This window comes from Nicotiana tabacum, chromosome 13 (assembly GCF_000715075.1).
Source record: "Nicotiana tabacum cultivar K326 chromosome 13, ASM71507v2, whole genome shotgun sequence".
Classification (NCBI taxonomy): domain Eukaryota; kingdom Viridiplantae; phylum Streptophyta; class Magnoliopsida; order Solanales; family Solanaceae; genus Nicotiana; species Nicotiana tabacum.
In genome coordinates this window covers 62,712,804-62,735,935 of record NC_134092.1, presented here as the reverse complement: position 1 = coordinate 62,735,935, position 23,132 = coordinate 62,712,804, and the positions used below count along the sequence as shown (strand labels likewise).

General features: G+C 42.0%; 2 protein-coding genes across 7 annotated transcripts in view; one reads left to right on the top strand and one right to left on the bottom strand.

Annotated features, from left to right (window-relative positions):
- Positions 1 to 237: 237 nt before the first annotated feature.
- LOC107803268 (uncharacterized) lies at positions 238 to 3,052 on the top strand. 6 transcript variants are annotated; one of them, XM_075228007.1, is made up of 9 exons: positions 238 to 299; positions 375 to 449; positions 538 to 651; positions 738 to 1,008; positions 1,082 to 1,695; positions 1,802 to 1,861; positions 2,095 to 2,178; positions 2,280 to 2,387; positions 2,469 to 3,052. In XM_075228007.1, exons 2-9 carry the CDS (start codon positions 387 to 389, stop codon positions 2,775 to 2,777), a joined length of 1,623 nt encoding a protein of 540 aa, XP_075084108.1. In that variant the 5' UTR covers positions 238 to 299; positions 375 to 386; the 3' UTR covers positions 2,778 to 3,052. The 6 variants fall into 6 exon arrangements, with proteins under 6 accessions (XP_075084108.1, XP_016482435.1, XP_016482438.1 ...); XM_016626952.2 differs by having other exon boundaries at positions 251 to 449; positions 1,082 to 1,526; positions 1,596 to 1,695; XM_016626950.2 differs by having other exon boundaries at positions 259 to 299; positions 372 to 449.
- Positions 3,053 to 3,193: 141 nt separating this feature from the next.
- Positions 3,194 to 23,132, bottom strand: part of LOC107803266 (AP3-complex subunit beta-A-like) — a 32,905-nt gene continuing 12,966 nt past the window's right edge. Inside the window, exons 8-11 of the mRNA XM_016626947.2 lie at positions 7,050 to 7,250; positions 5,212 to 6,218; positions 4,297 to 4,566; positions 3,194 to 3,747 (exon numbers count right to left, since the gene is read on the bottom strand). Of these exons, the coding sequence (XP_016482433.2) occupies positions 3,390 to 3,747; positions 4,297 to 4,566; positions 5,212 to 6,218; positions 7,050 to 7,250 (1,836 nt within the window). The 3' untranslated portion in view covers positions 3,194 to 3,389. The remainder of the gene's footprint in view (positions 3,748 to 4,296; positions 4,567 to 5,211; positions 6,219 to 7,049; positions 7,251 to 23,132) is intronic.

Genomic DNA, 23,132 nt, shown 5'->3' with positions numbered 1-23,132 from the left:
CTCGTGATCATGGTACATCACTTTCTTTAAATATAAAATATAAAATAAAAAAAATTAAATTAAAAAAAAAAAGGGGGTCAAAGCCAGAGGAGTATCGAATTGGCGATGCTCTACCAGACAAACGGTTGAATGTTTAAACAGTTCATGGACATCACGTCTGAGTCACCTCACAATGTCCTTAAAGTTTGTAGGTGAAACTCACGTTCATTCATTTTGGGTTTACTTTTGCATTATCATATATTTAAAAATATGGGGATGCACCAAATATTCACAGATTCTTCCCCCCTCAATTAATTAAGGTCAGTACCCTCTCTTTTATAATAACCGTACCCACGGAATTAATTTTGTGGGATTGGATGGTTTTGATTCAGCAGGTGGGTTGGTGAATGATGAAATTCGAAGACTTGCTGAGCGACGAGAAAGAGAAAAGATTAATTCTTGAAGAAGAGGTTCATAATTAATACTACAGCAGGTGGTTTAGATTTCTTCTTGTTAGATAGATGTTCATATTCTTAAGTCTTAACTGAATCATAACAGGTTGAAGAACTTGGACAAGAATTAGATGGGCAACTTCAACTGAAAACAGTTCTGCAGTGTGCGTTACAAGGACCTGTTCGCTCTTGTCCCTGCGCCTCTTCCCTCCCCCGCAGGGTATCTATCTATTTTTTTGAACTTATATTATATACACTGACTGACAGAACATTCCATAAAAAATACTTAAGAAATTATATATGTAGGTTCAACATCTGCTTGAAGAAGTGGTTATGGCGGAGGAAGAGATTGTTTGGCTGGAGAGGAAAGTAAACGTGCTGAAGCTGAAGCTGTACAGAGAGAAAGAGTTGGCTGAAAGATGGGAAATGCTGCAGCTCAAACAAGTAATTTCAAACCCAACATTACCTCCGCGACCGCCACCAGTCAAAGATATTGAATCACAAAACTATCAACAACTCAGAAAACAATATAGAATTCGAAGAGCCTCTGCCTTGGACTTCCACACCATTTCTTCTGGTAAAGCTAATTCTCTGCTATGGGCCTGAAATCATTGAGCATACCTTTAACACTATCAATTTTTTGGGCGCAGAGGAAATCGCTGAGAGTAGTTCCAGAGGTTCGAGAAGCCGCAGACACCATAGCCAACCAGATATGGAAATAGAAAAAGAGAAGCCAAATAAGCTGTCGGAAGAAGTAATTAAATGCTTAATAAGTGTATATCTCAAGTTGAACAAAGCATCACTGGAGAGCAAAGGTTCATCTACTGCTATTGTCAAACAGTCTCTAATTTCCTCCAAGAAACCCAAAAGCAGCTTCATATGCAAAACCTCATTAAATTGTACGACAGCAGCAGCAGCAGCACCCACGTTTACATTCAATGATTACGCGTCAAATCTTGATCCTTACGGGATATTGCTAGACACTGATGGAAGTCAAAGAGAGATTGGATCATATAAGAATTTCATCCAAGTCTCAAGAACTTCTCTCAACACAAGCCATATATCTGAATGTCTTCCGGAGATGGGAAAGTTGAGGTACTTTTCAAGATTACTTCATCATTCTCGTCAACCCTACTACATCATTCTTTGTTTGAAATTTTATAGGTCTATGGTGCATAAACTTAGCAGTGTGGACATAACTTACTTGACCTACAAGCAGAAGTTGGCATTCTGGATCAATGTCTATAACGTCTGCATAATGCATGTACTGTAAGACATGAAAAGAGATTTTGAAAAAGTAATAGAAAATCCCCCCAAATTGATGCATGACAAACACTGATAATGTAATTCATTATTTATGCTCACTTCAGGCATTTCTGCAACACGGTTTGCCCTCTACAGAGGAGGAACAGCTGTGTCTCGTGAATAAGGTACGCACATTGTACTCTGAGACAGTTTCTCTAGGTTTCTCATCCTAACTATTTAGTAATCCCTTACTACCAATTTAATAAAACTTAATTTTATTTTGTAGTATTCAGTACCAACTTAATGACACTTGATTCAAACTTTTTAGTTGTAAACTCTGTAAAAGTCAAAGAAGTGGGTCTGCAAAGTTGAATTTTCCAAATTCATGGTAGTTCATGACATGCTTGTATTTTTGCAGGCTGCGATTAATGTTGGTGGTATTGTACTTAATGCATTGGCCATCGAGCACTTCATCCTCAGGCATCCAAGAGACGCTGAACATGTGAGTGCACAGCTCTAGCCAAAGCTTACATGACACTTAAACACTATGAGCTTTCATATCATTCTCTGTCTTGACGAATTCAATCATTTTGGATTTATAAGGGTTTGACAGATGATAAAGAAAGAGTATTGAGGAATACTTATGGTCTCGGGTATCCAGAACCTAATGTCACGTTTTCTCTATGTCGAGGAAGCTGGTCTTCACCAGCAGTAAGTTGATTACAACAACACAACAAAATCTCATAGTGAAATGCAAGTTCATTCAGTCTTAACAATGTTGTGCTGTTGCAGCTAAGGATCTACACACCAGATGAAGTTGTTAATGAATTGGAGAGAGCGAAAGTGGAGTACTTGGAGGCTTCGGTGGGAGTGACAAGTAAGAAGAAGATAGTGGTTCCCAAGCTCATGCAATGGCACATGAAAGACTTTGCCGATGATATGGAATCACTTGTAGAATGGATATACAGCCAATTGCCAAACTCTTGCTCTCTGAAAAGGTCAATGATGGATTGCCTAAGCGGGGAAACGAAATGTCCACTTGCTAAGATGATAGAGGTTCAACCTTATGCCTCAGAATTCCGATACTTACTGCCCTTATAATTGACAGATATACTAATAAACTCAAAGAAGTAACGACCACTTTTTCTGCGTATGCTGCCAATATTTTTTAGTTTCAACTTCAGTTTCCATTATACATTGTCTCACGAGTCACAACCACCTGTTCCACAATTCCCACTCAACGATATTTGTCAAGAGGGCTTTGGCTTGTCTGTTCGGGTTGAGAACTTGGCTAATGTATCAAGTTTAACCCTAGGGGAAAGCAAGTCTATTTCGGCACCAATAGCTTATTTTGTTTCGGCTGGCAATTTAGAGAATATAGTGTCCCCTTGACTCCTTTTTTGGTGTTACTTTTTTTTTCCTTTGAAAAGTTAAATCTAGAAAGCTCTGCCAAAAACATCACTATTTTTTCTTTCTTTTTTTCTTTTGGGATTTAATAAGTAACACCAATGCATTGATACAAGCAAAGCAACAGAGAACAAACAGTTCAATCCATCTTTACATCTGCAGTAACTTGACTTCATAGGGAGAAAGTCCAATTGTTTGGCCGGCCACCAAGACTACAAACAATACAAGGAAAATATACATCATTAACCCCTTGTGGCCGAAAAATAATCCAATGATCAGTTCATTTCAGATAAAACTAAATTCACATCATAAACGAGCAGGCTCAGTCAAAAAATTCACAACCCTGTTCAAAAAGTTCAGGCCAAAAACAGTCTCTTCACAGTTGACTTTTACTGATGTGTCCAGCGGTTCGGAGCATTTACCTTCAACAGTAATAGTAATTAAACATGGGATTGAGTTGCTTAAGATCTCGCCACTGAATCTAAGCCGTAAACCTGAAGTATCATCGAGGTTGGTACCAACAGGCATGTCCACAGATACAAGAAAAAGATTGGCATTACTAAGCACCTTTAAAGCCAAATTCTCACAGATCACAAGGAAGTTGTCCTTCGCTAATGGGCTTTCAAGCTTATTAAGTTCTTCAATATGGTCGACGAAAGTACACCTGTAGCAAGTGATAGGAAAATGGTCAGAAGAGAGTTTCCCGAACAATAAAATGAAGCTAAGCAAACAATGAGAATAAAGTCCATGGAACAATAAATTGTGGAGAACTTCAAATTGTCATCTACACAATCAACTAAAACAAATATTTCTAAGATGGTTCCAGAACCAGAACCAGGCCAGAACTCTTCAAATTGTCATAAATAGAGGGTTATTACTTTCTTTCTTCATTTGTATGACGGTTCCAGAACCAGGCACCCACACACAAATCATGATTAGAGGAATGAGGGCTCAATATTTATCCAGCAATTCACTCATTCTTACTCATATAGAGTCAGAAATGGCATATTTCGGTTGACTTACTCTAACGAAATATCAGTAGGTCTGCAAATAACACAATCGGATTTGGTTTCATAAAAGCGACAATCTCTTGATCTCTCAACACAGACATGAGACACAAAACAATAACCAACCAAATTTCAAGGGTTCAAGGTCATAAATAATTGACCTTTACATATACTTCACCAAAGACAAACAAATTATAATAACTGACCTCCTTATATATTCGAACATTCCAGGAAGCTGAGATTCCTTGCTTGAGAACACATCGATTTCCATCAGAAGAGGTTTTAGAAAATACCCAATATCAGGCCTCAACTTCACAGGATACTTCTTGCCATTGCACCACAAAAGCAGCTTAAGGGGCAAAAGATGATGGTGGAATCGGGCCTGAAGTATTCTCTGCATAATCTGACCTGGCTCCAGCTTAGCAATTTCTTCCATTGGAACTAGAGTGGGCACATCATTAACGGACAACTTGGGACTACAAACAAATATGAACACTGTAAGCGCCCTCACCAGCTTGAAGAAAGACTAAGATGCTATAGCATGACTAAACAGAACGATCTTAATGCAAAGACAATGACAGCATGTGAACAAAGCAGAACATTTCATAGTGATAGAGGAGAATAAGAAATTATTTAAATAAAGGGCCTCAGAATGAGAGATACCAAATGCTACACTTTCAATCATATTAAAGGGTAGCTGACCTTTCAGGAACCTGGAAATCACGTATTGAGATCGTACCAAGTACGTGACTAGAGATGAATAATGTATTGACATTTGTGTATTGGTCTGAGACATGTCTATGATAATATCTATTTTTATCTGGTTGAGTATTTCAGTGAAGGCCTGAAAACTAGTGAAACAATGAACTTTTGACCACTAGTTCATAAAGCAACAAGAAGAAGTGAGGAACTGAAGAAGTGGCTTTCTAGATGAGAAAGAGAGTACCTTCACAAAGGACAGCAGTACTAAAAGAACTATCTTACCGTTACATCTATTTCCTCTTCTCTATCTAGGAAAAGGTTGACTGACATAAGAAATTTCAAAAGGGCATGTTCCAAAAAAGCATTATTGACCATAAACCAAAAAAGTGCATATTGGAAATTGCAAGTGCAACACTAACCTCTCATCTGATGTCAGCTCTTGATCTGAAGATTCTACCCTTATGCCAGAATCTTCTTCAACCAACAGTAAATTTGACATAGCTTCCGCTGAACTGTTGCTAAATGAAACCTGTATACAAACAAGCAGAGGAGATATGCTTGACACCTCTGATGAAAATGTGTATTCCACACTCAAACCATTTCCATTTGCAGGATCTAACAAAGTGTAGGATTTACGTTTAACTCTGCTACTAATATCTCCAATTGAAATTCTGGCCAATGATTGACAGACATTATTCAATTCTACCAAATTGTGGGTAGAACAAGGATTGTCATCCAACCATGAGTCAAGAGCTCTTTTAGTCATTAATTCCCCAAGATCGTTGGAGTCAGAATTTTGATTAAACCTTTGTCTGGGCTGATTCTCAAGAGCATTGCCACTATCTGAAAGATGAATCAGAGGACCACCGTGCTCATCATCATCACTTACAGACCCACTCCCATGGCTACCTCGAGTTCCACTTGAACCAGTTGTAGAATTGTAACCAGATGTGCTTTCTTCATTTAGTGATCCAGATACAGTGTCAGCATCATCAGTTTCATACGATTCGCTATGAGTGGCTCCATTCCCTGGTTGCTTCAAATCTTTTACCATATTGGATTCCTGAGCAGTGTCATTGTAAAAACTACATGGCTGTGGGAGATGTTCATATCCTGGAGCAGCATGAAGAACCATCTGTGAAAGAGATCCAGGAAGATAAAACCGATAAGCTAATGGTTCTGAAGAAATGGGTTTTGTTTCTCTCCCAAATAAATGCCCTGCAAGTACATGCAATGTGCTGTCAGGAGCTGCTTGGAAAGCTGATTCTTCCAACTCGTGAGTGCCTACATAGTGGGCCAGGAAATTCCGTAGAAGACGTGCACGGTCGCGGATATCGTAGCTCAAGTCACATTTAGCTAGTTCAAGTACGTAGTTTAATAGTGTCTTGAAGGTTGACAGTGCTTCCCCTTTTGCTTGTAATAAGACCTGAAAATAATACAAGCCTATTGTTATTAAATAAGACAAGGTTCCTGAACTATCAATTTGAGGTTCATGAAATCCAGCCATTGACTAATCAAAAGAAATTCTTTCATTAAAGACTCAGATTAGTTGCACATTTGGATAGCATCTCTTCCTCTATGAATACAGGAGTTTACGGCAATATCTAACCTTGTACTTTCAAAAAGCCCATATATCAAATCTAAGAGCAGAATAAATTTCAATATGGGAACTCAAGAGTATGTCAGTTCAGACACATCTCATCAATCATATCCTAGGGCAGACTAATCATATAAAAGAGTGCTTGAAAGTACAGCCAAACACTCCTGGTAATAAAGATACTCTCATAACTATCGTTAGTAAGTCAAAAAGATACATGTCATTTTAATTTTGTTGGATGCTTATGTAGACTTACAAACACCATACCGTGTTCTATATATAACAGAATTCGCATCTCATTTCAAGCATCTTCATCATAAAAAATGGAGTAACTACCAAAAAGAATCATCACCAACAGTGGAGATGAGGTTCCTATAATGTAAAATGTGCTTCTCAATAACAATTGAAGGCATTAAACAGTTCGCTCACCTTCTCCGCTGTTTGATTAAGATTCACTTTTCGTCTTAACAACGCAAAGTACAGCCATGGGCAAATATTCCACTTAAGCCAAGAACATGAAAGGAATATAATTATGACAAAAGAGCAAGATTTTTCCACAGTTGAAAAGCAATACAATTATGATAAGTGGAAGATTACATCAAGAAATATTTGACCTAGAGGCTCGTTGAGGAAAAACAAAAGCAATTTGTAGTTATCTACCTTGACCATGGCATTAAGAATCTGGAGCTTTGTTTCAGGTGCTTCTGAAGAAAAGGTCCACGCAAGATACTTGAGAACTGTGGGTAGCACCTTTGGAATTATATGTCCCATGGAGTTATACTCGCCCAACATCCAAATAATTATAGCACGTGCACTTGGTACTCGGATAGAATCCAACTTACGTGCCAAATGAACAATTACCTTTGTCAAAAGAAGTGAGTGAGTAAGTTCTATATCATAATTATTGTATATATTTCATTTTTTCTTTTTGGGGTTTCCATAGGTACATTAATCACTATATGCAGGGAGGGTATAAAGAATGTATGTAGCACCTATCATTAGCAAGGTATAAGTAAAGGTGTTACAGCTAGAAAATAAAATATGAACTAGAAACAGTTCTAAAAAATGAAATATCTGTAAGTATTGCATTTAAGGCGTACCAATACTAGCCCTGAATTTTGGTAACCTGCAATACATCCACATGGTGCTTACTGATGTATTGCATTAGGATTCAATTCCGGCTCAACCCAAACTGAATGGTCAAATTCTCATGCATTTCAAAGGTTGATGTTTAGCCCAGCAAGTGGACTTTGGGGATGTGAATGATTTGCAATTCAAATGATTATCTTACTTTAGATATTAAAAACACAATCAAATCAGAATTTGGGGATAAGAATAGTAGCTAAGTATATATTTCTCTATCCTCTAATGAACACAAGAGTAAATTATTAAACAAGACATAATTCTTTACTTCAAATTACACCTAAGTGCTTTAGTTTTAATTTAATTAAATTCCAAATTTTCTTGCTTTTTTTTTTCCTCAGAAGCATCTTTGCAACTTCTAAATACTCATAATTCCGCAGGTTGAGTGCTCTTAGACTTTGTCAGCTCCTTCCACTTTGAGTAGGAGCATACTTTTGTAACCTTTGCATCCCCTGGATGCTTTTCGCGAATAATAGTTTACATCTGATCAATAATTTAAAAGAAAATTGGGCAGGATGATTTACAATCATAACCACACTTAACATTGACCCAATCCATTTTGACGCAAATGTCGTATTGGTGGGGTTGCACCCATGACCTAGTCCATTCTTAACATGCCCAACACACCCAATTGACACCCCTAATTAGTAATTGCATTATATTCACTATCACTGACAGTTATAGAAAGCAAAACCCAAGAGTGACCCTCATACTGGAAATACCAAGTTAAACTTAATAATAGAATAACATAAATTTAAAACATAAAAGAACACTGTAAATATAAGTAAAGGAAGGGGCACCTTTAAAATTGCAACAACACAATGTTATCAAGCCAAGGACTGAACAATTGAAAGTGTATTAAAGATCATGTTAGCGGAGTGAAATAGAAATAAGCTATGCTTCAGAACAAAAAATGGGTTATTAGGAACTGCAAGTCGTTGGTCGTTTGTAGAAAAGAAAGGGCGCTTAGATACTTGAAAATTATTGAGTTGCAAAGAAGAAAAAAGAAATCAATAAGATTGAATAATAAAACGAGAGAGAGAACAACAATAACAACAACAACAACAACAACAACAACAACAACAATCCAGTAAAATCCCACTAATGGAGTCTGGGGAGGGTAGTGTGTACGCAGACTTTACCCCTACCCCGAAGGAGTAGAGAGGCTGTTTCCGAAAGACCCTCGGCTCAAGAAAACAAAAAAACAAAAGGACAAAAGGAGACAATATTAGTATCACCACAGCAATCATAGGAAAAATAGGAACACCATGAAATCCAGAAGAAAGATGCAAAGCAAAAGCGATAGCTAGTAAATAGGACCTGCACTGAAAAGCGAAATAGTAAGACACAACATTGCCACTTGCTATCTTAGACAAAAACCCTACCTGGCTAGTCCCACAATGGTACGAGGTAAGGCAAGACTCAACTACCTCCTAACCTACAACCCTAATACTCAACCTCCACATCTTCCTATCAAGTGTCATGTCCTCCGAAATCTGGAGCCTCGTCATATCCTACCTGATCACCTCTCCCCAATACTTCTTAGGCCGCCCTCTACCTCTTCTCGTGCCCTCCACAACCAGCCGCTCACGCCTCCGTACCGGAGCATCTGGGCTTCTCCTCTGAACATGACCGAACCATCTAAGCCTCGCTTCCCGCATCTTGTCATCAATGGGAGCCACTTGTACCTTCTCCCGAATATCATCATTCCTAATCTTATCCTAGTGTGCCCGCACATCCACCTCAACATCCTCATTTCTGCTACTTTCATCTTCTGGATATGTGAGTTCTTAACGGGCCAACACTCAGCCCCATACATCATGGCCGGTCTAACTACCGCTTTATATAACTTACCTTTGAGTATCGGTGGCACTCTCTTCTCACACAGGACTCCAGATGTTAACCTCCACTTCATCCATCCTACCCCAATACAGTGTGTGACATCCTCGTCGATCTCCCCTCCCCCCTGGATAACCGAACCAAGGTACTTGAAGCTGCCTCTACTCGGGATGACCTGTGATTCAAGCCTCACATCCACGCCCACTTCCCCCGGCTCAGCGCTGAACTTACACTCCAAGTATTCCGTCTTCGTCCTACTCAGCATGAAACCCTTAGACTCAAGAGCCTGTCTCCAAACCTCCAACCTCTCGTTAACACCGGCTCGCGACTCATCAATCAAAACTATGTCATCGGCGAATAGCATGCACCATGGCACCTCCCCTTGAATATGGTGTGTTAACGCGTCCATCACCAGGGCGAATAAGAACGGACTGAGCGCAGAACCTAGGTGTAACCCCATTACAACCGGAAAATGCTCAGAGTCGCCTCCTACTGCCCTAAACCAAGTCTTAGCCCCATCATACATGTCCGTAATCGCCATAATGTAGGAAACCGACACACCTTTTGCCTCCAGGCATCTCCAGAGAACTTCTCTAGGAACCTTGCCATACGCTTTCTCTAGGTCAATAAACACCATGTGCAGATCCTTCTCCCTCTCTCTGTACAGTTCCACCAACCTCCTAACAAGGTGTATAGCTTCTGTAGTCGAACGACCTGGCATGAACCCGAACTGGTTGTCGGATACAGACACTGTCATCCTCACCCTCGCTTCAACCACCCTCTCCCACACTTTCATGGTATGACTCAGTACCCCTATAATTGTTACAACTCTGGATATCACATTTGTTCTTATACAATGGAACCACCGTACTCCACCTCCACTCATCCGGCATCCTCTTCGCCTTAAAAATAACATTAAACAACCTAGTCAACCACTCCAAACCTGCTCTCCCCACACACTTCCAAAATTCCACCGGAATCTCGTCTGGCCCGATCGCTCTGCCCCTACTCATCTTACGCATAGCTCCCACGACCTCCTCAACCTCGATACGCCTGCAGTACCCAAAGTCACGGTGACTCTCGGAAAGCTCCAATTCGCCTAGCACAATATCCCGATCACCTTCTTCATTCAGAAGTTTATGAAAGTAAGTTTGTCATCTCCTCTTAATCTGGGCATCTTCCATTAATACTCTACCATTTTCGTCTTTGATGCATCTCACTTGGTCCAAATCCCGAGTCTTCCTCTCTCTCAACTTGGCCAGCCGGAATAACTTCTTCTCCCCGCCTTTTTTCCCCAGTTCCTCGTACATACGACCATAAGCCGCAGTCTTAGCTTCCGTGACCGCCAGCTTAGCCTCCTTCCTAGCTGCCTTATACCTCTCCATGCACGCTCGCCTCTCCTCCTCACCTATGCTCCCCACTAACTTCAGGTATGCCGCCTTCTTCGCTTCCACTTTACCTTGGACCATTTCATTCCACCACCAGTCTCCTTTGTGCCCACCAGAGACGCCCGTCGAGACCCCTAACACCTCTCTCGCAGCCTCCCTAATACAGTCTGTTGTCGCCGACCAAATAGTGCTCGCGTCACCACTGCTCGTCCAAGCTCCCATAGCCGACAACCGCCCCTCCAACTCTTGGGCTTTATCCTTAGTTAAGGATCCCCACCTGATTCTCGGTCTTCCTCGAGTAGACCTTTTCCTCCTCTTTAACATAATATCAACGTCCATCACCAAGAGCCTATGATGCGTCGCGAGTATCTCACCCGGAATCACCTTGCAATCCTTGCACAGCCCTCTGTCACACCTCCTGAGGAGGAGATAGTCAATCTGAATCCAAAAGCCTTAGCGAAGTCCAACATCGATGTACCTCCTCCGTTCCTCTCCCCAAAACCGAAGCCTCCATGCACCTCGACATAACCACTTGCGGTCGACCCAATATGCCCATTGAAATCCCCTCCTATGAATAGCTTCTCAGCAGGCGGAACCTGGCGCACAATCTCATCTAACCCCTCCCAGAAGTGCCGTTTAACCTCCTCATCTAGGCCCACATGCGGCGCATAGGCGCTAACGACGTTTAGGGTGCACTCTCCAACCACCAACTTAATAATCATCAATCTATCATTCACTCGTCTAACCTCAACCACAGACTCTGTAAGTTCCCTGTCCACCAAGATGCCCACTCCATTCTTACCTTTCTGGACTCCAAGTACCAAAGTTTATACCCGTCTGCGTCCTTCGCCCTCGACCCTACCCACCTTGTCTCCTGGACACACGCTATATTGACCCTCCTCCTCTGGAGGATCTTCGCCAACTCTATAGACTTACCCGTCAATGTACCTACGTTCCATGACCCAATTCTCAACCTACAGACACCCTTGTTCCCTTTACCTCTCTTGCCTCTCGCCCACCCCCTAACTCCTGCCCTACCTTCCGCCCCACCCCCCGTTCCCCCGAGGACATGACCTCACTCGACCATCCCAGACCACAGCCACTATACCTACGGCAGAGTAAGGGGAATCACTATCACACACAAGGCAACAGACCAAACCAGAAGAAGACAAGTTGCAACTACAGGCACACTAATACGGTGAATAAACTAATACGAACTAAGATGACAGCAATTTAACTAACACAACAAAGGGAAACAGGAAAACGGGAGGTACCAACTCCCGCGAGTAGAACCTTGGAATTGACTTGGATAAAAGGATAAAAGGCAGCTGACCCAATATTAACAAATAGCAAATTCTAAGCAAGAACAATAAAACCTGAAGTCACAACGAGTGCCGAGAAAGGTGTTGTCCACAGCAGCTATATTTTGGAAGTTCCCGCCCGCTTCGCCCGAGGCTCGCTGGAAAATTGTCTCGGCCGCCGCCGCTAGGCTAGGTCAGTGCGCTAGAAAATAGGGGGACGGGGGTGGAAGAGACGAGGTATAGGGGAAAGAAAGAAAGGAGAAGAAGAAAAGGGAAATATAAAGGGGGAGGAAAATATGCGACAAAATCAGCTACCCAACAGTAAAAAAAAAAAGAAAATTATCACATAACTACTGGCAGTTTGGCTAACTTTTGCTCTCACATGCCACAAAGAGGGTGAAATCACTCCCCATGCCACTTGGCACTCTAGGGGGTTTTAAATACGAAAATTATAGTCTAGAGAGTATTGTGAAGACCTAATAGTTTAAGTATGACAGTAACAACACACGTATAGTTTGGGGGGTTTTAATGTATTTTCCTGCCAAGGTTCTCTATCATCTAACTACAAGGTTTGCACTGTCACTTTTAAAAATCAAGGTTTCTTTTAGCTATCCAAGACAAGCACTTAAACAACAAGAATAAATTGCAGTGAAGCCTATGTAAAGTTCCTTCACAGAAGGAAGAGCTTTCCCTTTGCCACTACAGACCCAATTTGTAGGTTCTTTCTTCTCAATGAGATCAATTTGCATATACAACATGGGAGTGGTTGAAGCGGTTTGCTAGCATATGGCCATATCCTTTGGTTATAATAAAGAGGAGGGAACTTAAAGAATTGCATAATCCAGTAAACTTTCGTAGAGGATAAGTAGGTGAACAAGGGAATAGTGTAGCATGTCAATTGTGCCAGGTAAGCTTTGCTAGTGTCTTTTGGTGAAGGATTCTGAACTACGGTTCATTTTAGCTTTGTTTGTGCTGGTGTAAGGTACCGAAGTTATGCATTAAACAAGCATATAAAAAAATGCATTTTTACTTGACATAAAGGATTCCTCGCTCATCCCCTTTTTCGGTCTTCTCGAAGTCCTTGAGACAAGTTTGGCCCATCTTATGTAAGCATAGTCATTGAAATTCACAAGACATCCATGTGAAAACTCACTGCATATTTTTGCTTCACAATTCAGGGAAGAGGATGAAGGTTAATTGATAGCTCATGTTGCCATCTCAAAGAAAAAAGTTATGTGGATTTTACATGTAAAGTTTCTACCCGTGGCTCAGCATACATGCAAGGATGCTGACATTTCCCGTGCCACTTGTCACTACGGCCCTTAAGTAGAGTTCTTCTCTAAACTGTAAACTTTTTGTTTAATAAGTGTTTCTCTAAATTCCAATTAGAACTCAGATTAAAAGTACCATGTCAGAAAAAAGTTAACAGTGTTTTGAATTTCTGCAACATATTTAAAAGAATTTTTTGAAGTCCACATGAGAGAGGCAATACAAGTCCATTAGCAACTTCGTCCTCCGAAGCACTACGCAACATTACCCATTAAAAGACTCGTAAGATGATAAGCAGTCTCAAATGCTGCCTTAATAGCCAAATAAATGTAACGACCCGATCGGTCATTTTGAGCTTTAGCACTTCATTCGGAGACCTTGAGTAGCTTCACATTATGCATTATGACTGGCGTAGATGGTTGGTTTCGATTTTCAAGAGGTTCAGAGTTGATTTGGGAGAGTAATTCTCATTTCAGAAGCTTAATGTAGGAAGAGCTCACCAAGGTTTGATTTTTGAGTAAACGATCTCGGATTCGTATTTTGATGGTTCTAATAGGTTCGTATGGTGATTTTGGACTTAGGCATATGTTTAAATTTGGATTTGGAGGTTTCTAGGTTGATTTAGAGGTTTCTAGGTTGATTTGGCCCAAATTGTCGAAAGTTGAAAATTTGAAGGTTTGGAAAGCTCATAAGTTTGATCGGGAGTTGACTTTGAGGCTATCGGGGTTGGATTGTTATTCCGGGAATTGGAATAGGTCGGTTTCGTCATTTGGGACTTGTGTGTAAAGTTTGGGTTCGTTCCGGATTGGTTAGGCTTGAATCGGACGCTTGGTTTGAAGCTGGAAGCTTATGAACTTAAGAGATTGATCTTGATAGACGATTTTTTATTTTGATGTTAATTACGGTGTTAAGAGCCTTTGGATAAGTTTGGATAATATATTAGGACTTGCTGATATGATTGGACGGGATCCCGTGGGGCTCGGGTGAGTTTCGAGGTGGTTTCGGGCCACTTTGGGTTGTATTGCATTGCTAATTTCTGGTGTTCTCCTAATGAGCATCGCGATCACGGCAGGAACTCCGCGATCGCGTAGGGTGTTTTTGGGTGTTGTTTATTTAGTTCATCGTGTTTGCGATTAAGGACCCGCATTCACGTAGTGTTGGGGCAAGAAGCATCGAGTTTGCGTTACGACATCGCATTCGCGCAGTTGAGGTGTCAGGCGGGGCTTTGGCCTTCGCATTCGCGTGGGCAGCATCGCGTTCGCGTTGACCTAGGCAGTGTAGGTCATCGCGTTCGCAGTAGAGGCTTCGTATTCGCGAAGCGCAACTGGAGCTGGGACCTGTTTGGCCTTCGCGATCGCGAGGGGTCTTCCGCGATTGCGTAAGGTACTGCTGGGCTAAGTTGCTCCGACATGGCAGTTTAGGTGCCGCACCCGTGTCGACACGACACTAGTATGGGTATGGGTATGGGATTCGTACCGGATCTGGTCAAACAATTTTGGGTACTTTGACCACGACGGACGAAAAAATTCGAGACAATATACAATTTAATTCCCGAAATCAAAACCAAAACTAGGGTAAATTTGAAGAAAATAGGAAATCAATCCTCTACTTATCTACAACTTGAGAATAAAAAAGAAATCCACACTTTACAAGCTACACATAAGTATTCCACAAAATTTCTCATAATTTAGAAATATTTTTTATATTTTTATTTTTTTTAATTATTTTTAGTCGGATCCCCGCACCCGTATTGGTACTAGGATCCGTATCCCCGAATTTTAGAATTTACATCTAGAAGGATCCAACCTCTAGATCCGCACCCGTGTCGGACACCTGCACCCGTGTCCGAGCAACTTAGCTGCTGGGTAGTGTATTTAAATTGCCTTTTTCGGGAATTTGCCCAATATTTTATATTTTGAGACCTAGACTTAGAGAAGAGAAGATTTTGAAAAGCAATTTCACTACTACATTGAAGGTAAGCAATTTTCACTTGGATTTGGCTTTACATCTTGACTGCCCATGGATTTCTACACCTAAAACTTAGAATTTTAAAAGAAAATTTGGGAATTTTGCCTACCCTTTAAGAGAGTGTATTTTGGGGATTTGAGTACTGATTTGGACCCGATTTAGAAAACTAATTACATATTTGGACTCGACAGGTTATGGGACATCGGATTTTGGTATTGGTCTCGGATTTCGGGCACGTTGGCCTAGGTTGACTTTTGTTGACTTTTGGGAATTTATTCAAAGATCGAAGTTTTATAGATTAGGATCGCTTTCTATGGCAGTGTTGACTTCCTTGAATGATGTTTAGCTTGGATTTGCGCGATTGGAGAGCTAGATGGAGGTTTTAATGCGATTCAAGATTCAAAGATAGCCCGGATGAGGTAAGTATCTTGCCTAAACTTAGTTTGAGGGTAATTTCCCTGTGGCCTATGGTATTTGTTATGTGTTGGGGTGATGTATATGCGAGGTGAAGAGCGCATTGCTACGGGCTGCCTTTGTTGACTCTCGGCGCTCGTAACGGTGCGCGCCCCAAGCGGGTTGTGCGAGTGTCACTAACACCTATTCGCCCAAAGCGGTTGTTGGTGCGGCACACGTGCCAACGCCCATGTGCTAGCTCGGCATCTGCCTCGCATAGCACTCAAACTCGCAAGAGCTTGCCCCATGCTATGGGCTCTAAGCCCACTTGTCCGGCATGGATGTTGAGGGACTCACCTTCCTTTTATTGCAACCCTTAAGATGGCTAGCTATGTCATTGAGGACGATGACGACTTTGAGTGGAGGAGAATGTTACGGGCTACTTTTGTTGACTCTCCGCGCCCGTAACGTTGTGCACCCCAAGCAGGTTGTGCGAGCATCAGCCGTGTTGGCGGCACCGTGCTGAGGATGAGCTTCAAGAAGGAGCATCAGGCAAAGGGACTTTTCGGGAGGCAACGACCATCTAGACATGTTGTATTGCATGTCCTAAGAGTGCCAAGGAAGTATAGCAAGGACTTGGGAGGAGCCCAAGGGTCTAGCCTATGGGCGACGGCCGGGTGCTTGCCATGAATGTCAGCACCACACGTTTTCAAGTTATGGATGGAATATAGGGATTTCGGCTGCAGGCCTTGTTCCTAATATGTCCTTATATATGCTTACCATGTTTGGCGTCATTTGGAGTTCGTTTACCTATGGGCTTGACTTAGCCAAGTTCAGTGGCATTGTTGTAATTAACTGAATCTTGCGAAAGCTATTTCTTTCCTCGGATATGGGAATGGGATGAAACTTCATGGAAGTATGAAGGAAGTCAAGACAAATCATTGAGAACAAATGGCGCCTCATTCGGAGTTCGGAGTAAAGAGAAAGGTCCATTATGATACGATTCTCTAGCCAAAACATGTCAAGTGGGGAAACATGGGCTTTTTCTTTTTAAGCATATATAAGGGGGGCAGAGGCGTTGAATGCTCCGCCAGCCTCCCATGCGCGTGCTACAATCAAGCCACACCAAGTGAGCAACCTTGAGAGGGAACCTCAAGGGCCTGCATAGGCATCTCTAAGGAGTGTCCAAGGTATCCACATGAGTTAGGGAACTCTATAGACGGCGCCACGCCTCAGGGCTAGCGTTGGGCGCACAACTAGTGCCAGAGGCTTGACATATGGAATGACTAGGCCCTGCAGGCTACTTTAGGGAAGGATAAAGACCTTTGTGCCGATTGGACACTCGAGGCACCACTCTTAAGAGCCTCGTACGTTAGGCCTAGACATACAGTCGTGGGGCGAGGCTGCACTATGCGGGATGGAAATATGTTGCGAGGGCTATGCTTGGCAATGCCATATGACAACAATAGGCATCTTATGAAAGACACACATGACAAAGGCCAAGGATTGAAGGTTTCCCTACTCGGGCGAAGCACAGCCACGTGCCAAAGAACAAGGCAAGTGTCAAGCTTGAGGATTGGACTGTGCGCGCGAGAGCGACGCTCAGTGCCAAGCGAGGGACAAACATGTCCGTAGCAAAACCCCAGGTGTGTGCAATGTCAAGACCCAGCTTATGAAATGCGCCACAGGAATATGTCAACAAGACAAGACCGAAGCCTTGGCATCAAACGGCGGCACAGGAGAAGCTAAGCCTCTGAAGCAAGCTTCGATATAAGCACAGGATCGTGCTAGAAAACCTGGGATAAGAGAAGGTTGGCTTGTAGTCATGTGGGACTACGGGCGCCGCACGGGCTATTGGAGTGTCGTTGACGCTTTGGAGGAGTCGGCCCGTGCCAGTATATGCGTGCGCCATGGTTATTCATGATTTGGGTAGTTCTTAGGCCATTATATGCCTTATTTTGCTATCATGCTTCTTTAATATCATGTTTTCTCCATTTGTATGACTACGTGAGCTATCATTCGTGCTAGAAATCATTTCTAGGTTGTTTGCATACTTGTTGAGGCATGATGGGGCTATTTTTGAAATGTTGAGCTATTTGCCTTAGTCATAGTCATATTTTCCATGCGCCGCGTGTTATATCTATGTCTATGCATTTTTGATATGTTATCTCATATGTTGTTGGTGTCCTTGTACTTGACACAGGTGTGTGTTATTTAATTGGATTATGTTTCTGTGAGATGTTAGCATATGGAGACTTGAGCGGATTGATGACTGATCTTAGCAATAGAGCCGTGTTGGTATTAATATTGAGGTGATGCGTACGCCAGGCCCCATATTGGGCTGATTAATATTGATCGATGACTTAATTCTGATAAGAGCTTGGGCCATGACCCGCCCCTCCGGAGTCAGGTAATAACCGTGGGCGCAGGAACACGGGTCATATATGTGCTTGGTGAGGGACTTTTGTCAGGCACCCATACACTGCTAGTGTGTGTATGTGTGTGAGAATCCATGGGCATTGAGCCAGGCATCATCAGCGTGCTGAGAGTATGATTGAGGGGTACTTTGTGCCAGGTACTATGAATGTGCTGAGATTATGTATACTTGATATTTAAACGGTGATTCCTTTGGCATGCATAACTGATATCCATGCAGAGATGTATTATCCCACATGTTGATTGGTATTTGATATCTCTACTTGTTGTTTAGAGCTCGATATTACACTTTTTTTTTTTAAATACCTGTCTAAGTGAATTCTGTGGAAGTTGATGCCTTGACTATTATATCTGAAAAGCATGCCTATTTTTCCTCCTGTTGTGTTAAGCTGAGCCTGTCATTATTTGAGCTGATTTTTTTAATATTCTATTATTCTGTTGTTATTGTTGTTGTTGTTGGCTGTGGAAAGTGAGCATCGGACCTTGCCAAGCTCGTCACTGCTTTCAGCCCGAGGTTAGGCTTGCTACTTATTGGTACATGGGATCGGTTGTACTCATATTACACTATGCACTTCGTGTGCAGATTCAGGTGTTGCTGATCATTGTAGTTGCCCGTGAGCTGGATCCAGATTAGCTGGGCGATTTCGAGGTAGCATTGTTGTTCTGTTCGCAGGCCTTTAAGTCCCCTCTTTTATCTTATGTTCTTACTGTTCAATCTTCCAGACAGTATTGTATTTTTTTCAAACTTTGTATTTAGTATTCTATAGAGCTCATGCACTCGGTGACGCCAGATTTTGGGGTGAATTCATTTGTATTGACATTTTAACTTCAGTTATTTATGCCATTCCGCTTTTGAGAATATTTCTTATCATTATCGAAGTTTATTTCCGCATATTTGTTGTTGGCTTGCCTAGCAAGCGGTGTTAGGCGTCGTCACGGCTCCAATAGGATTTTGGGTTGTGACAAGTTGGTATCAGAGCACTAAGTTGCATAGGTCTCACGTGTCATGAGCAGGCCTAGTAGAGTCTTGCGGATCGGTACGGAGACGTCTGTACCTATCTTCGAGAGGCTATAGGGCTTTAGAAACTTTCTCTTTTCTTGATTCCTTATCGTGCGGCTTTATCTCGGCTTGAAGCCTATATCTTCGATTCGTTCCCATTCATCCGTACGCGATGATGAGTACTCGAAGTCAGTTGGGCACCAGCGAATTGTGATGATGATATAAATGTGATGCGGAATGCTTTTTCCCGTGTTATGAGGCCATACTGCTATTGCCGTTTTGCGGATGAGTTTCCGTTTATTGCAGCCCCAGTGTTGGTATTGCCCGTGAGTTCAGGGCCCTATACAGTGTATTTTGATAATTCACGCATTGGTCTTGACGCGGTGTTGGTACAGAATGGTAGGGTGATTGCTTAAGCTTGCGGGAGTAACATCCGCATGAGAAGGATTATCCGGTTCACGATTTGGCATTTGTTTCCGCGGAGGCGAGGTATTGGGCTATGGATGTTCAGGCTTTAGTTGATAGAGTTGCGAGATTAGGTATTTCTGAGCTTAGTAGAGTTCTCGCTTGTGTTGTTGCGCGGCATCTTTCTTTGAACGCATAAGGATCGTCAGTATGATGGTTTCTATTTGCTCGTCCTCAGGGACACGGTGTGCGAGTTAGTGTTAAGGAGGTTGTCCTTAGTATGGATGATGTGTTGCGACTTCTTGGTGGAATTTGCATTCCCAGTGTTGATGATTCGAGGAAGATAATCCTTGAGGAGGCTCGTAGTTGTTGCATTCTATTCGTCCAAGTGTTACCAAGAGGTATCCTGATTCGAGGCCACATTATTGGGCAAGTTTCACAGTATTTGATTGTCAGCAGGTGGAGAATAAGCATCAGAGACTGAGTGGTTACTTTAGAAGATGGTTACTTTAGACTGAGTGGTTACTTTAGAAGATGGTTATGAAGCAAGAGCATATCATTGTGAATTTTGTGCTAGGATTGCCACGGATTTCGAGGATGTTGGACGTTATTTGGGTAATTGTGGACTACTGAGGGCATTTCATAGTGGTGGCGGCTTCTTACATTTTAAGAGTTTGAATTTGACGAGAAGGGTTTGCTTGAGCTACTAAGGGATTGTGAATGCTTGATTATCATCTTGGTGTGCTTGTTGTCTTCAGTTGGGATGTGATGAAGGGTTTTCTAGTTGTACATTGGTGGAATGAAATAGATTTTTGCAGCTTGTTGACGAGTGTGGACTCGGGAGGAGTCATTGATTACATAGTAGTTGTACCATGGCAGGTCACACATGTAGGCTATCTCCTGCGTAGAAGTTGGAGGTTGCATGATTTCTTACGAGGTTTCTAAGAAGAGTTATACCTTATACCCGGTGGGGTGGATATGCTAATGGGTTCGAATCGCTTGGCACGATTGTCACAAGGTTGAGTGTGCATTTGGGTTCATGATCTGGGATATATTATGGTTGGTGTAGCATGAGCTTATGAGAAATTGAGCTAAGTAACTATGCAGGATCATGGCAGCTAAAGATGAGCAGTCACTATGGGTTCTTGGATTATGTGATGGTGGCTTAGCGCTAAGTGGGGGAGCCTACAATCGGCGATTGGGTCACCGAGTCGAGTGTTGTTATAGATTCTGGACAAAGGGACACTTGTGGATTAGATGGGATTTGAGGAAGATGACCTTAGGATGATTCGAGCAAGGAATTACTAGGTGTGTGTTGTATTTTACCTTGGTGATATATGGAGACTATGGGAGGACTCGTGTTTAATATTCTTATGTGGAGGTAGTGTGCAAGGGAAGGATTCGAGCAGTTGTCTTCTTTTTTGGAGTATTCATGTGCAAGCGGAGCACTAATCGTTCGGCATGATTGGTTATGTATTCAGGTCAAGACTGAGTGGGTGACTCTCGAAAAGATTCTAATGGATTCAAGATTGAATATGTGGCATCTAAGAATTTTCAGATTTGTGCGTTGACTAAAGATTTGACATTTGTGTTAGTTTGTGGAGGAGACTTGGAGTATTTCCATATCATTATCGGTTATGCGAGGAAATGTTTGAGAAATGAAGAGGACAGCTCCATATTCATAGAAGGCTCCTTCAGAACAGGTACTTGGGTTGGAGGTACTACCGGATGTATAAGAGGGAATAAGTGGCTCACGAGTCTTAGGACAACAAGTTTTCACTTTGCGATCACATGGGATGAATTTTGATTGAGGTCCATAGTATACTTGGAAAGAGTAGCATTGCCATGAAAGCGGGTCATGAGTACTCTGAAGGAATTGGGTTCATTTAGCAGTGGCTTAGGTCAGCATGGTAATAGAGACGAGCAGTTCATTTGGTATTATAGGGCTTTACATGTATTTTTGTGGTAATACTGTAGGGTTTGGTAGTCTATGTGACTTGGGTGATTTAGAGGTTTTCGGTTCAGTTGACTTGGTTAAGTGCATATAGATTCCGAAGAGTTTGCGATAATTTCGACCACGGCTTGTGGTTGCTATCCTCTACAAGCATGGGAATTTGGTTGCGTGGTGATTTTCTCCTGAATTGAGTTGAGTGTAAGGTTTCTTGTCGATGGAGTATGTATCATATTCGTGATTCAGAGTTGATAAGGGGATTCTCGTATTTACGCATATTAGCATGATTGATGCGATAAGTTGTGTGTTATTGGGATTGAATGGACAAGGTTGCGGTTCAGTTTTGAAAGGAATATTATAAGTTCTAGACAGCATGGAAAATATCTGATGTTAAGAGAATGCTAGCATTGTTTTCGGTATCGCTTGGGAAGGGTGTGTTCTTGCGGAAGGTGCATTGTATATTGATTGCGGATGCTTGGCTTGTACTATAGAAATCGCATGGTTGGTAGCCATTGATGTCTAGGTTTAGCCACTTGGTGCGGAAGGTTATGGGAGTATCTCCCATGGGGTGATTGTGTATGCGCGACGTGTCAGTCATTTGAGTGAGAGAGTTAGAAATCATATTTTGGTACTCTCGCGGTTTGAAGATCATATTTCTAAGAGGCGAACTACACCTATGGTTGCGGACTGTGGAAGTGTATTCAGGATTTGACAACTGATTGTATGTGTCGTGGATGGGATCACTGTGAACTTTGGAAGGCTATTGACTTATTTTGGAATGGCCCGAATCAGTTTAGAGGCCCATTAGTAGGCCTAATGAGAATGTGTAATTTACACTGATTGGATTCGCTCATTCAGCGCAGCATTTTCTACGGGTGTGTCATCGGGCGGAATGGATATTATTTCTGCGTTGATCTATTCCATGTGTTACTTCCTTAAGCTATGATGGATTGTGAGACTACTTGATTATTCACACGCATGTTGTAGTCCTGTTTAGGCCTTGTGACGATATTTGAGCAAGATGGGTCTTGAGATATTGATTTGCTTATTGCACCTTAGTCGTGCTTGGCCTTTTCCGTAGCGCATTATGCTATTTGTCTCCCCATGGTTATGTTTATGCGCTTTACGTGCTTGTTGTTGATACACAAGTGTTTAGTGAGCATGAGCATTATGGCTCGATGAGTATCCCCATGTGGATTGATATATGTGGATCAGGTTGCACGCTTATATTAGATATGATTCCTTGTGCTCGTTTTGTGTGTTTTGGTTTCTCCCTTGTGGGATGGATTCATAGCATTATGCTCTTAATATTGTATCTGTTGGATAGTTTCCTTTTGGTTGTTTTTTCATTACTGGTCATATTTAAGCAATTGCTTGTTGGCGCACGGATCACGTCGTACAAGGTTTTGGATGGTATTGATGCGGCTTGTCGGTTGAGCAGCTTGTACGGGGTGAAACAGAGTTATTAGACCTGGAATCAGTGCAATCGGACTTGTATAATGTATGTTTGGAAGATGAATGCCACTAATCAGCTCAGAATTTGGCAATGGTTTTTGTAAAGGGAGAGAACTCTATGACTTATTGATTTGACCGGTGGTTATGAATTTCTACAAGTTTCTTTCATCATTAGTATTATTGTGCGGATTGGAC